Source organism: Terrapene carolina, unplaced genomic scaffold (assembly GCF_002925995.2).
Source record: "Terrapene carolina triunguis isolate 2854851 unplaced genomic scaffold, T_m_triunguis-2.0 Scaffold96, whole genome shotgun sequence".
Taxonomy (NCBI): domain Eukaryota; kingdom Metazoa; phylum Chordata; order Testudines; family Emydidae; genus Terrapene; species Terrapene triunguis.
Window position 1 is genome coordinate 34,810,050 of NW_020664447.1, and position 13,100 is coordinate 34,823,149.

The following is a 13,100-nucleotide window of genomic DNA, read 5'->3' on the forward strand; positions in this document are numbered from 1 at the left end:
GATGTAAATCTAATATGTAATTAGTAGAAATAAAGCCATTACAAATATTCAAAAGTAAAAGTTATTGCAAGATCCAATTTCCAAGCTGTGAATTAATTTTAACATAAATAGCTCCATTAAATTATTGCTTTCCTCAAGACTCCATTATAGCTTTTACCCCTCCCTCAATGTTACCTCTACAAGATCAGTGATTTTTAGAGCTTCAGATACAGAGTAGTGGTGTAGTATATACTAGAGGGATTTAGATGAAGTCCACTTGTCTGCTCAATCAAGTTTAAAACTGATCAGAGTTTTATTATTTAATAATAGAATCATATAATCAAATATTGTGATTTCCATATGAAAGGATGGCACATAGCTTTGCAAACTTAAGTCCTAATTCTGCCACTGGATCCACATGGGTGGACCCTTGTAAAGCACCATTAACATCAGTGAAACTGCAGACAGGCACAGAATGTTTGCCCTTGCAGATCTTGTTGCAGGAACCAGAGCCTTAAACTAACACAATCTATCCATGTCCGTCTCTTCAATATACAAACAAAATCCATCTATGTTCATTAATGTAGTGTCTTTTAAAAAAATAAAATAAACCTCACTTGTTGATTCTACTTTTTGTAAGTAGCATGGGCTTAGCAATAGATACTGCTGTTGCGAAGCCCACAAAGAAAAGTCAATTCCTTATAATGGGTATATTAGAAAAACAGACACATTAATATAAAAACAGTGATCATGTGGTCATTCTTTTTAAGCTAGCTAAGGATTAGAAAAAGTTGTAGACATCACAAATGCAGTGATATAGCTTTAAAAAGAATTTTAAAAAGAGTTTATCTGAACCCCTGCAGTAAGTACACTATGTCTAAGTGGCTTTCTTGGAATTTGCTTTATTCATGCAGTATTAATGGATTCTTCTCAATCATGCTCCACCTCAAAAAAATGTTTAGCACAATTAAAAAAAAAAAAGACTACAAGTTTCAATCAGAACAAAAATGTAAACTCAAAGGTGTGGAAATCTCAAATATTCCATCCTAGTAAACTGATTAATGATTTAGATGTTACAATGTAACCCCAAATTAAAAGATAATCCAAAGTATCACCAGCTGAAAATCATAACTAAGCAAAAACCACTAGCTTCCCAACTACAAAACGTCAACTATGATACCTATTTGTAGTTTTGAAAATTAGTTACTCCTAAGTGTTGGAGTATATAATTCAAGCACTTTTTTTACTTTTGATAAAAATTAAATATTTATTATGGCTTTAATACAAGATTAGATCGCAAACTGCCTCCTTAAGGGCAGGAAAATAAAATGCTCTGAATAAAATCATGTATTAAAGATTAAAAAAAAAAAAAAAAAAAGATTGAAATCTAACTCACCTGCCAGCTGATCCGTGAAGAAAGGTTTTCAACTATAATTCTGTGTTCAGTACGAACAGGAGGTCCATACCAGCTATAAGAATTCAGAGACAATAAAACACATTTCCCCAAAGCAGAGTATTTAAAACTCTTATACACAAACTCATGTGTTCTGACAGTTTGCTGATGGAGTTAAATACTAATTATTTTCCTTACAGATGGAGTGCAGATTAGATTCTCCCTGGTTAACTCTTTGCTATATTTCAAAGCATACACCCATTATAAGAGTGGAAGTGCCGACGTTAGCAATAAATTAGTATTTCGATGGAAGAACTTTACACCTAGGCAGTCAATATAGATGACATTTTCAGATCTACTGAAGACTAATTTATTTTCATTAAATTAGTTCAGACAAAAAAGTATAATCTAAGTACTCTAATGGCTTTGGTCATATTGCCTCTGGAGGCTACTCCCACTGAAGGTGTAATTACTTCCTTGCTGACAAGGGGCTAAATTCTGCCTTTTGAAGTCAAAGAGACACATGCACACATCTGAAGACAATTTAGGCCAATGGTTCTCAATTCCCAAGCACTTGCTAATATCTGGATATGCCAATGTGCCCCTATGGCAGTTTCTTATGGGTCAGAAAATTTTGACTTCAAGAAACACAACATGAAGCCAACTGGTTGCATACAAGTGGCAGTGGCACTTTGATTGTGAATAAAAGAAATGTTCATGCCATGAAACGTTACTGAAAGGAATTACTATATAGTAGTTTTAAATGAATATTGATTAAACGTTTGTTTGTTTTAAAGAAGCTAAATATAAAGCTTAGTTTAAAATATGTATCTATTTGTATAAAAAAAAACAAGAAAAGGTCTGATCGAGAGTTATGGGGGATGGAGAGGGGGGAGAGTGGGAGAGGAAGTCCCTAACAGACAATTAGTGCTCCCAATCCCAACAACTCTATTAGAGGGTTTGAGAACCCTTGGGGAGTTTGGAAAAAGCACATTGGCTTTTGAAGAGATAATGTACAATTCTGTTAATGGTGTTATGTTGGACTTCTATCAGAATAGTGGAAGAACAAGAACAGTACAGTGAGAAGATAAATGTTTTCCACCTGACTGTTCTTCCACTCAACTGTTTCTGGTAAAGGCTATCAAGAGTTACAAAGCACTGATAGCAATTTAAGCCAATCAGACGACTTAGAACATTTTTTTCATCCCTTCCAATTTATGTCTCACACAATCACAATTCAAAGAGGTTGTACTGCTACTGTGGGCACCCTTGTATTTAGTTATATTTTTCAAATGAAACAGACTTGGGTGCTTATTGTAGTACTAAGTACACCCAATGACACCGTTTCATGCATTCTCAGTTTTGGATAGATAAACCAATTGTCATTGCTTCCTAGTCTGTCCTTTTACTCTCACACGAGGTGCATATGAAATGACATTAATACAGAGAAGAACTGTCTAGTGTGTGTGTGTGCATGCATGTGTGTAAAATTTTACTTGCCCTGGCACAAAAACCCTTCTTACGGTTATGAAAAAATTGTACGATAGAAAATTAATACACATCATTGGGGCCACACCTTAAATTAATTTGTTCGTCTAGATGCCGGAATCACTCAGTGTTATGGTTCTTTCAACTCCACGCCTCATCCCATAAAATGTAACCCTAATGGTGTGTACTGATTTGTACACTGAAGCATAGGTAATTTGATTTCAGCGCATACCTCAAAGTGTCCCAATTTTTTTCAGAACATCCAGATCTTCAGAGCATTTAAACAGAAGTCCCAGAGTCCCAAAACTGGCAGGCTGAGTCCCATTTTTTCATTATTTCAAACGGTAGTCTCTTCCTGTCTGGCACCGGGTGTCTGACGTCATGAACATGGCCACAACGTCAGATGCCCACGACCTTCAATCACACTTCCTACTTTAAAAGTTCACTTTTAGCCTGGACCTCGGATCAATCCTACCGCATCAAGGTCACTGTCGCTAAAGAAAAAAGAATCTAATTAGCATACTTGCATATGCAAATTAGATGCCCCAGATTTTACTGGTCTGTGGTTGGGAGGAACTCTGCCTCTGAAACAACTTCAGAGAGGTTAAGAATTATATTTCAGTGAAATGTTTATCCTTCTTTCAAAAACTACTCTGCATAGTCCACAGTTACTAATTCTACTACAGAATACATCAGTTCAAATGGTTTACTTTAGAAATAACAATTTAAAGTAAAAAACAAAGTGGTGCTGTGTCATTTAACTAACTACGCAAAATGTATCATTTACAAAAATCCATTATCAAAATACATAAAGAGAACACTATCTTATTAAATAATTCAAAGTAATACTTTTTCACACACACTGTATATCCAGCATATGTAGTAGATACACGTTCTGTACCGTAACTGTTTTTAAATTCCATCCGTGGACGGAGATTGTCCTTTAGGGGGTCACTTTCTTTTCAGTCAGCAACTTTTGCCTTTTTGTATTTTTATACTGATGGCTGTGTATGCTACCACTCTGTTCCTACAACAGTGGTTCTTACCATGATCTATGAGACCCCATCCCAGTGTTTGCTGAATTAAACTTTTTATAACCAGACAATGGGAAATTTGGAAGCTTGGTAGGTTAGATGATCCACGAGAGGAACTTTCAAGTAAAATGGTTCACAGAATTTATGCTGGAGAACCAATGCTGTACAGTAAAATTAAACCCATGACACATCGCTTAGGTAGAGAGATGCCCCAGTTGAGAAACATATGATCTTAATATTAAAAAATTAATAAACTTGCCAGGGTTTTTTAAAATATTTTTAAAAATAAAGAATTGGTTTTCCAATATGAATCACAAAAGGTTTTGGGACAGATACATACTGGGAAGTATTTATGACTTCCTTCCTTGCTGACTCATGCAACTTTGTACTGGCAGTTTCAGACGTCAATTAACACTTAAGATTTTCTATTGGTTTCAAACGAAGTCATTATACTGACTTGACATCTGTAATTAGCTACCTAGTTATGTTAGGAAAAAGCCTAAAAAAGAACGGACCAACCCAGCGGCACAGTGTTAGTACTCAGCATCATACAGGACAGTACAGAGTGCAAGCACAGTAGTGTTTGTTCAGTAGCAGTGGGGTACAGAGGGACCACTCAAGTTGCTAACAGCAAATTCCTCGAGTCAATTAAGGAGCAGCACTGAATGGCTCAAAGGTGTCCCATCTTGTCCTCCTCTGCCAGAAAAATAATGGCTACAAGATACAGGGGTGTCAGTACTGGGTTCCCCAACGGTATGTAAGGATGTGGAGCTCCCCCTGTCTCTACCAACAGGAAGAAGAAAAAACAATGTTTTAAGCACAGTGAATCCCCAGTTATTTTATATGCAGTAAATTGAGACCAAATAACTCACCTAGGTCCACTGCTACGTGACTGGTAATAATTGAATCGTTGTGGAAATCTGCCTCTGCCTCCCCCTCTTCGTGCCCTGGCATGTTCAATTGTAACCCTTAAACGTGAGGAAAAAAAATCCATAACTACTTAAGTCACTTCAATCCTTTGCAATAGGAAGTACACATGCAGAATCAAGAGAGGTCCTGCCCTTAGTTTTTATTTGATGCAGCATAGCAGAATCAATGGCAGATATTTCATAAGCATCCAAAACATTAACTCAATGTTTCCATGAAATTTACTACAGGTCTGCTGTTTAGATTTAATGGTCAGAAAGGAAGAACAAGAGTGTATAAACAGCATCAGGTTGTGAAAAGAAAAGGCCCACACTGATGGTTTAAGATAAATATGGAAGTTGGTTTTTAGCTCATTAAGTAACTTATTGGTTTCTTATGTACAATGACTGTTTGGCACTCTTATAAGTCATACATATGCTAAGAGGTTCTGATCAATTTCTGGAAGTGACAGATGGACTAATGAGGAGAAGAGTGAAATGAATGGATTTGACATTTCTGGTAAGATTGCAACTGTTCATTTGGGGAAGAGACATATAACATATATTGGAGGGAAAACACAAATTCTTAACATCTCTGTCCAAAAAACCCAGTTGAATTCTATGCCACAAGATAAACTAAGGCCCCCAGTCCTGCATCAGGATATGCTAACAGACCCCTCCACATACATGGAGATCCGTCAGAGATCCACCCGAACCAGATGTTGAAGCAGAGCCTAGTGCATCATATTTGGGGTATACAACCTATTTAGTGCTTTAGAAAAAACATATTTGAAGTTTACCTTTCATTGCACAGTTCTTTACCATTCAGTTCATAAACTGCATCATCAGCATCTCTGTGGTCTTCAAACTCCTAGAAAAGAAAGAGGAATAAGCATCAGAGATTTATAATGATACAGTCACATTTCCCACTAGAGTATTCTTTTCCATATCCTCTTAAAAATTTGTGTATATTTAAGAGCTACACAGTGCAGCAAACATCAACTAGCAGGTCTATATCCTTAAAGCAGAACATAGTGAAAACTGATGAACATTTATGGACTTTTACTCTGAGAATTATTCTCCTTCTCATTTACACTAATGTATCTCCATTGATTACAGTGAGTTAGTCCCAAGAAGAGCATCAGATCCTTTATATGGATATGTTATGAGCTAACAAGTCCCTTATTCTATGTATTCTTATCAGAGGAGGAAGGATAATCTTGGGATTAGGGTATAGGATTGGGTTCCTATTCATAAACCTGTCACAGATTACCTTGGGGAATTTACTTAGGCCAATATTTTAAAGTTTCCCTGGAGTTGGGTACCTAAATAAGAATGTTCCTGAGTTTCAGCAGTGCTTAGCACCCACATCTCCCATTGACTTCAGTTAGAGTTGTAGGTGCGCAGAGTTTCAGAAACAAATACCAGGCCACTTATTTAGGTACCTAACTTTAGGTCACTATGGTTTGAAAAATTGTGTCTTTATCCTCTTTCTTTACAGTATTCTATAAAATTTAATCTAAAAAAAAATGAAATGATCTCTAAAATGATAAATCAGCCCTTTTGTCTTGTACCTAAGCAATAAATACACAAAGAAACATGTTTTAACAGTATTAAGCGTACTTTAGCTCTTTAGTACCTCCTGTTGCATTGCTCATTGACACCACAGCAGAAAGCAAGATCAGCAGCACTTGCATTTTGAATGCTTAACACCACAAAATCTGCTTTCATAACAATAGCTAAAATGACTGAACATCTCATGGAAGAAAATAATTTAGAAACAATATGAACTCCTTACTCACACTACTTAGCACCTTACATCATGAATAGTCCCACTGAAATCACTCACACATTAAGATGCTACACACTGAGTAAGGATATCAGAATCTGGCCCTTAATGGTTAAAGCAGAAAACCAAGAGTTGGGTGTTATGGATTCTATTCATAGCTCTACTACAGACTTGCTGTGTGACTTCAGCCAAGTCACTTAATCTCAGTCACTCAGTTCACCAGTATGTAAAATGGGAATATTACTTAACAGAGAATACTGAGGCTTTTGTTAGTACATGAAAGTGCTTTAAGATCCCTGATGAAAAGTGCTATTAGAGCTAAATTTTATAATTTGCTAGTGGCTTGATGGCTATTGAAGAGGGAGTGCAACAACTACTGAATTCCATTCATTTGTGGAGTTTTAAAAGTATTTTTCTTTTGAAACCGTTTTTGGCAACAACTGGTACCAAGCCATTCTTTAGAGCAGCGATACTCAGACTGAGGCTCGCGAGCCACAAGCGGCTCTTTAATGTGTCTCCTGCAGCTCTTTGCAGCACGTGATATTAAAAAATTGTGTGATTTATTTATTAACCAATCAGGATGCTTTTATTATATTATTTTATCAACTACAATTGGTTAACACTTGGTCAGTCATTTCACTGTGAGAATAATATATATAAAACCTAAATATTTACCATCATACTGCTTAAATATGAATATATAGTACTATAGTAAACGAAACAACGAATTCACAGAACTGTGGGTCTACTGCAATGGTCCCCAACCTTTCAGTGTGGCGGGCACTGGACGACTAGCCACCGAAATGCCGCTGAGGACTGCGGCCGCCGAAAAAGCAACCACCGAAAAGCGCCACTGCCGAAAAGCCGCCAAAAAGCGGCAACGCCAAGAAGCGCCACAGCCGAAAAGCAGCGTCATCAAGAGGCGTCGCCGCTGAGAAGCAGCAACGCCTCTTGATGACGCTGCTTTTCAGCTGTGGTGCTTCTTGGCCGAGAAGCAGCGGCATTTCGGCGGCGACGCTTCTTGACATTGCTGCTTCTCAACGGCATTTCGGCGTCTGCTTGCTCCCTGTCTGTAGGCGGGCGCACATAGATGCCCCGGTGGGTGCCAGGGCACCCGCGGGCACTGCGTTGGGGACCACTGCTCTATTGAGTAACGTTGATTGCTAATTTGGCTACTGAAACACTGAGATCTAGGTATCACTGCTTTAGAGATCTGGCCAAAGATACCAGGAAGCACTAAAATAATGTAAAAACTGCAGTATAAGCTTTTTTTCTTTCAATTTCTTTTAAAACCCAATCTTTTCCCCCAGGACAAAAGTCCACTGAGTTTTACGCTTGAGTGAATTGTTATAGGGTAGTTAGTGTCCTCAAAAATAAGAGGTGACATCGTGATCCCCATCGAAGGTAATGGCAAAACTCCCACTGAATTCAGAGCCAAGATTTCATCAAGTTTTAAAAGGAAACATGGACAAAATTGCCGTTGAACAAAAACTAACCTTGAGTGGGAAAAATCTGAATTAAGCTCATATGAAAAGCAAGTTAAAGCACAAACATTTTCCATTTCACCATTGGAACTGTTACAGTTTCAAACATTTCTTCCCTAAGTGATGTCCCCTCCCTGCTAGTAAGCTAACTGAGCCTGTAATCGCATAAAAGAGGAAGCATGAGGATACACCTACCACAAACCCAAAACCATTTTTCAGATTGATTTCACGTATATGTCCATATCCTTTGAAGAACTTCTCCACATCCCGCTCCCGGGCATGTGGGCTCAACCGTCCAACGAAGACACGACAGCCACTCATTTTAGTTTAAAGGTGAAACTGTAAAACAGTTGTTTAATTAGCATTATTCATCATTAACTAAAAATAGCTTAATTAGAGTCATTTGTAAATGAAGCCCCAGAAATCCTGGTCACTGGTCAAATTAGATACTCAAGACAACAAAATCCAAAGCATGTTAGAAATATGATTCCTCTTTATAGTGAGAGAAGTCCTTTATTACAGTCTTAAGTAGAATGTACATGGAAGAACTCTTAGGTTGTTTTTTAAAGTATAAAAAATATTTCTTGATATCTGCCCTTTGATAAAGGAATTATTTCAGCATCAGACAATGCACGTGGGCATCACAGAAATGTGAAAACTAACTACAGAGTAAGATTATTCACTCTTGGAGAAGTGCTCTTCTGATACAGAGAAACAAGGGACTAGTTTTCTGTTTGGGGGCATCAGATCCAACTAGCACAGACTGTGAAATGCAAACACACTAATAAACTACAAAGTTTTCACATATTTTGTATATAAAATATTGTAAGGGCACTGGACATACAGCATCAATTATGTATTTAAATGGCTGCATAGTTCACTGATCAGACAATGTTATACCAATTTTATCTCCTCTTTGAACAGTGGATATGATCTGAAGTGACCAAAAAGGAACCCTGTTACTCAGTAGATCTCCACCTTCTGTGTATGCAGAATCACGTTTGGTTACTTTTCTGAAAAGAAGGGCTTTTTTGTTTGTTTACTGTTTTTGTTCCTTCGGAGCCAACCCAGCTATTGGGTAGTGATCTAAAGCGTAAACTGGCTCATACATCATTAACAGACTTGTTAACCAAGTTCCAACTGCAGAGTCTTTATTATTGAGGATAATATGGATCCCGGAAAAAAGCCCAAGTGAATTTCAAACTCAGGACTAGTAATGAGAAGAAACAGCTTTCTATTTGTAAACTAAACAAAATGGATATAGAAGTCATTGATGCAAACACGGAACCCAAAGGTGCATTTTACAGCATGGCCACACTACAGTTATATGATGTATCATGTGAAAGACATATTTTATAACTCTTAACCCAGTTAGTATTACTTCCTTCTGAAGATCACAGTACTTAAGGTTACACTTTGTTCAAATGAGTCCAAATATCAATAAAGCATTTTCATCTTTAAAAAAGGATGCAAGCATTTTGCTGTGAGCAGCATTCTACCAGACCACACAGAGTGAGATGTGATTTCTCATCATGAGATAACTATTTGAATAGTGGCAGAATGGAGGTCTAACATTAGGGACCAAGATTTTCAAAACTGACTAGTGATTTTGGGTATCTAATTTGAGACACCTTCCAGAAAAAGCTTTGTGAAGTGCAATTTCCCATCACTACTACCACTAGACCTTTCACTTGTGGAGTTCCGTAAGAATGAATTCTCTCTCCAGGCCATTCTCCTCCTGCTTTAACATTGGTTTAACAATCCAAACAACTTTGTTCAGAACAACATCATTTCAATTTTTAATAATAAAGTATAGGTGCATCTGTTTAAATTTCAGAGGGGTAGCCGTGTTAGTCTGAATCTGTAAAAAGCAACAGAGGGTCCTGTGGCACCTTTAAGACTAAAGGTGCCACAGGACCCTCTGTTGCTGTTTAAATTTAGGTGACTGTATAAGCTTTAACCCAAGATTATTTTGCACCAATATTCTCAACATCATAAAAACAGACAGTCTCTGCCCTGAGGACCTTGAAATACCAGGGTTTCTATCCTGTAACTTTTTTGTATATGAAAGTGTTACAGAACTAGGCCCTAAAGTAGACAGATAATACCATTTGGACAATATACCAAATGAGCCATGAGGGGTGAAATCTAAGGGCAATTCAGATGTAATTTTTTTATGTTAATGTAATTTATCACTTACATCTCACATAGAGTAGCACTGACAGGCTTCAACAAGCAGCACGTTTATAAGGAAAGAATAAAGGAAGAGAAGGATTCAATTTTTTGAATTTTAATTAAATGGCATTTACTTTTTTCAAATGTCCAAAATACACTTCTTGACTCAGAACTAGGAATATTAAGAAATCTGATCAACCAAAATTAAAAAAATAAATAAAACAGATTAACAGTGAAATGTGCCTAGGTAGATCAAACAATGTCTAAACGGAGTGACAGAGGTTTGCCCCTGCAGGGGTTTGCCTGCGCTAGGGTTATTGCAGTATCAAGGCCCATTCTGGCTTGGAACTGTCTTTGCCCATCCTTCTCTGGAATGGGCAGAAAACCTTCATAATAGTCACAATTGTTTATTAACTATTTATTTCTGTACCTGGAAGTTTTTAACTAAAAACATTTACACAAGGCAACAAACCTCGAACAGGTAAACAAAACATCCCTCCCGTACACATCTATACTAAAGAAAAGGCTTGAGTCTTGCCTCCAAGGATTCCATATATGTTCAGCCATACACAAAGGGAGATAGCAGTCAGGAATTATAAACCAGGAGTGGAAGGGGCCCTCTCTCACCCTCTTGCGAATGGAAAACAGGACAATGAGCACTTCCAATCTCACCAACCTTTCAACAGGTGAAAGGGAAGACAGACCCACAGATTGCTATTACGAGGCATCTTTGCCCTGCTTTCAGTCCCTTGCTGGTACATTTCCTTGCATACTCCTCCTCTCCCTTAGCTCGCTCTGGCTTACAGTAGCAAGTTTTCAACTTTGCCAGTCATCTTAAACAACAACTTCCACAGAAAACTACTAGCTCCCAGACATCAACCTGGCTGTGTGTCTACTAACATTAGGTACTAACTTTCTGATAACAAGGTATGTCTTTTTTTTTAAACTCAGCAACAGAAAATCATAAGATCTTATATGAACAAGTGAATATGGTGAGTTTTAATTGTTTAGATATTTCTTATTTGTGTATTTGCACTCCTCTTGGTACAGAGTTTTGGTATATACTTGCAGAGGCTTTTCTAGCTATAAGTAAGCTAGGCAGCTGCTTGGAGTGGCAGATTTCTGGGTAGCAGTCTAGGCTGGCATATTAGCCCATGCCTTGCCCTAGTCACCATAAAATGGTGGTTGGGCCAAAACTGAGCTGCGCTGTGACCCCTGCATACCCAAGGCCATTTCCTCAAATGTGGCCCAGCCAACCACCCCTCTGTCATGATGGGAGGAGAGGCCAGGTCAAGTCCAAATTGGAGTGACATCGGGGAGGGGGAGTGTTGCCTAGGACTGGAGATTGCCTTGTGCCACCTTTACATACTTGCTATGTAACATGGTGAAAGAGGTTAATAAGCTGAAATAGAGCGGGTACTGCTATTTCTTGAAGAATGAATAGATGAAGTACTGAAACATCTTAGATCAGTGTTTCCCAGCCACAGATAAAAACCAAACAGACCAAACTTGCTTGCTAACACACAAAAAGAGGCAAAAAACCCCAAACAGATCTCCACAGGCCTGACTTACAGAGCACCTGAGAGCAGGCCCCGCACAGCAGGCTCAGGGAAATGGGACGTTGCGATGTGCTTAGCAAGTAATAACTAGAGAGAGAGAAGGAACAGCCATCTCGCCCCGCCGGGGAGTAGAACCCGCGGGAAGGGCGATGTGTAACGGGGGCCGGCCACGCGGGGGAAGGGCTATGGGAGCACGGCAGCAATGGCGAGGGGGGGCTCCTGGGCGGGGCCGAGCGAGGCAGGTAGGGCCGGTGGCGCTGGGCGGGAAGCACGAGGCGGGGGAGGGGCAGGTCTCTCCTGCCCGAGGTGGCACAGGCCGCGCGGGCTTCTCGGTGCGTCACGCCGGGGCTCGCGAGTCGCTCCGTTTGCGCAACTTCGCAACACACGGATCAGGTACCGCCCCTCCCCCCCAACTACCCCCGCCCGTGACCTCCGGTTCCCTCCCAAATCCCTTCTCCCCCCCACAATCCATCCCTCCCCACCGCCCCTTTCCCGGCTCCCTCCGGTTCGCGGGGAGAAGATATTCACCCGTGGGGGCCGCTGGGTCCAGCCAGACCCTGGGAGCGCAGCGCACGGTGCCTCTCTCCTCCGCCGCAATATGGCGGCGCCAGTCCCGAGAGGAAGGAGGCAACCACAGAACCCTGCTATTGGCGCGCCGCCGCCGGACTACACCTCCCAGTACGCAACGCGCCGTCTTGTCCCGCCCCAACAGCCGCCTGCCCGTGCCGCTGAGGAACGGCCAGCGCACTGCATGCTGGGAGTTGTAGGACCGATGCGAATCGGAGCTGGGCGCTGGAGCCTGGGAGCTGCCTCTGCTGGTCGTATTCCTTCTGTGGCGGCTGATGTGGAAGTGACGCATAAACAAGGCGGAGCAAGCGAGCCGTGTTTGTTCCTAGCCCAGGTTAAGCACGCTTGGCTCTGCTAGCCCAGACGTACCCTCTGAGACAAGGGTGCAAGCTGCTCCCTCTGCTTTGGGTGTCCTGGGAGTGGGCAGCATCTGGAGCAAAGTGTTCCTGACATAAGGGGGGTGGAGAGATAAGGTGGGTGAGGTAATATCTTTTATAGGCCCAACTTGCATGGGTGAGAGAAGCTTTTGAGCTACGAGCTCTTCAGGTCTGGGAAAGGTACTTGGGGCAGGTCTATACTTACAGTTTTGCATCTCTGGTGCTTCAGTGAGGATGCTACTATGCTGACAGGTGACCTCCTCCCGTAGGTATAGTTAACCCACCTCCATGAGCGGCAGTAGCTATGTCCATAGGAGAAGCTCTCCCATGGACATAGAGCTGTCTACACC

General features: G+C 40.3%; 1 protein-coding gene across 2 annotated transcripts in view; it reads right to left on the reverse strand.

Annotated features, from left to right (window-relative positions):
* Positions 1-12,427, reverse strand: part of LOC112119934 (serine/arginine-rich splicing factor 5-like) — an 18,710-nt gene extending 6,283 nt beyond the window's left edge. For both annotated transcript variants that reach the window (XM_024218826.2, XM_024218825.2), the window contains exons 1-5: positions 12,335-12,427; positions 8,268-8,411; positions 5,600-5,670; positions 4,767-4,862; positions 1,376-1,448 (exon numbers count right to left, since the gene is read on the reverse strand). In XM_024218826.2, coding sequence (XP_024074594.1) covers positions 1,376-1,448; positions 4,767-4,862; positions 5,600-5,670; positions 8,268-8,393 — 366 coding nt within the window. In that variant the 5' untranslated portion in view covers positions 8,394-8,411; positions 12,335-12,427. The remainder of the gene's footprint in view (positions 1-1,375; positions 1,449-4,766; positions 4,863-5,599; positions 5,671-8,267; positions 8,412-12,334) is intronic.
* Positions 12,428-13,100: the final 673 nt, after the last annotated feature.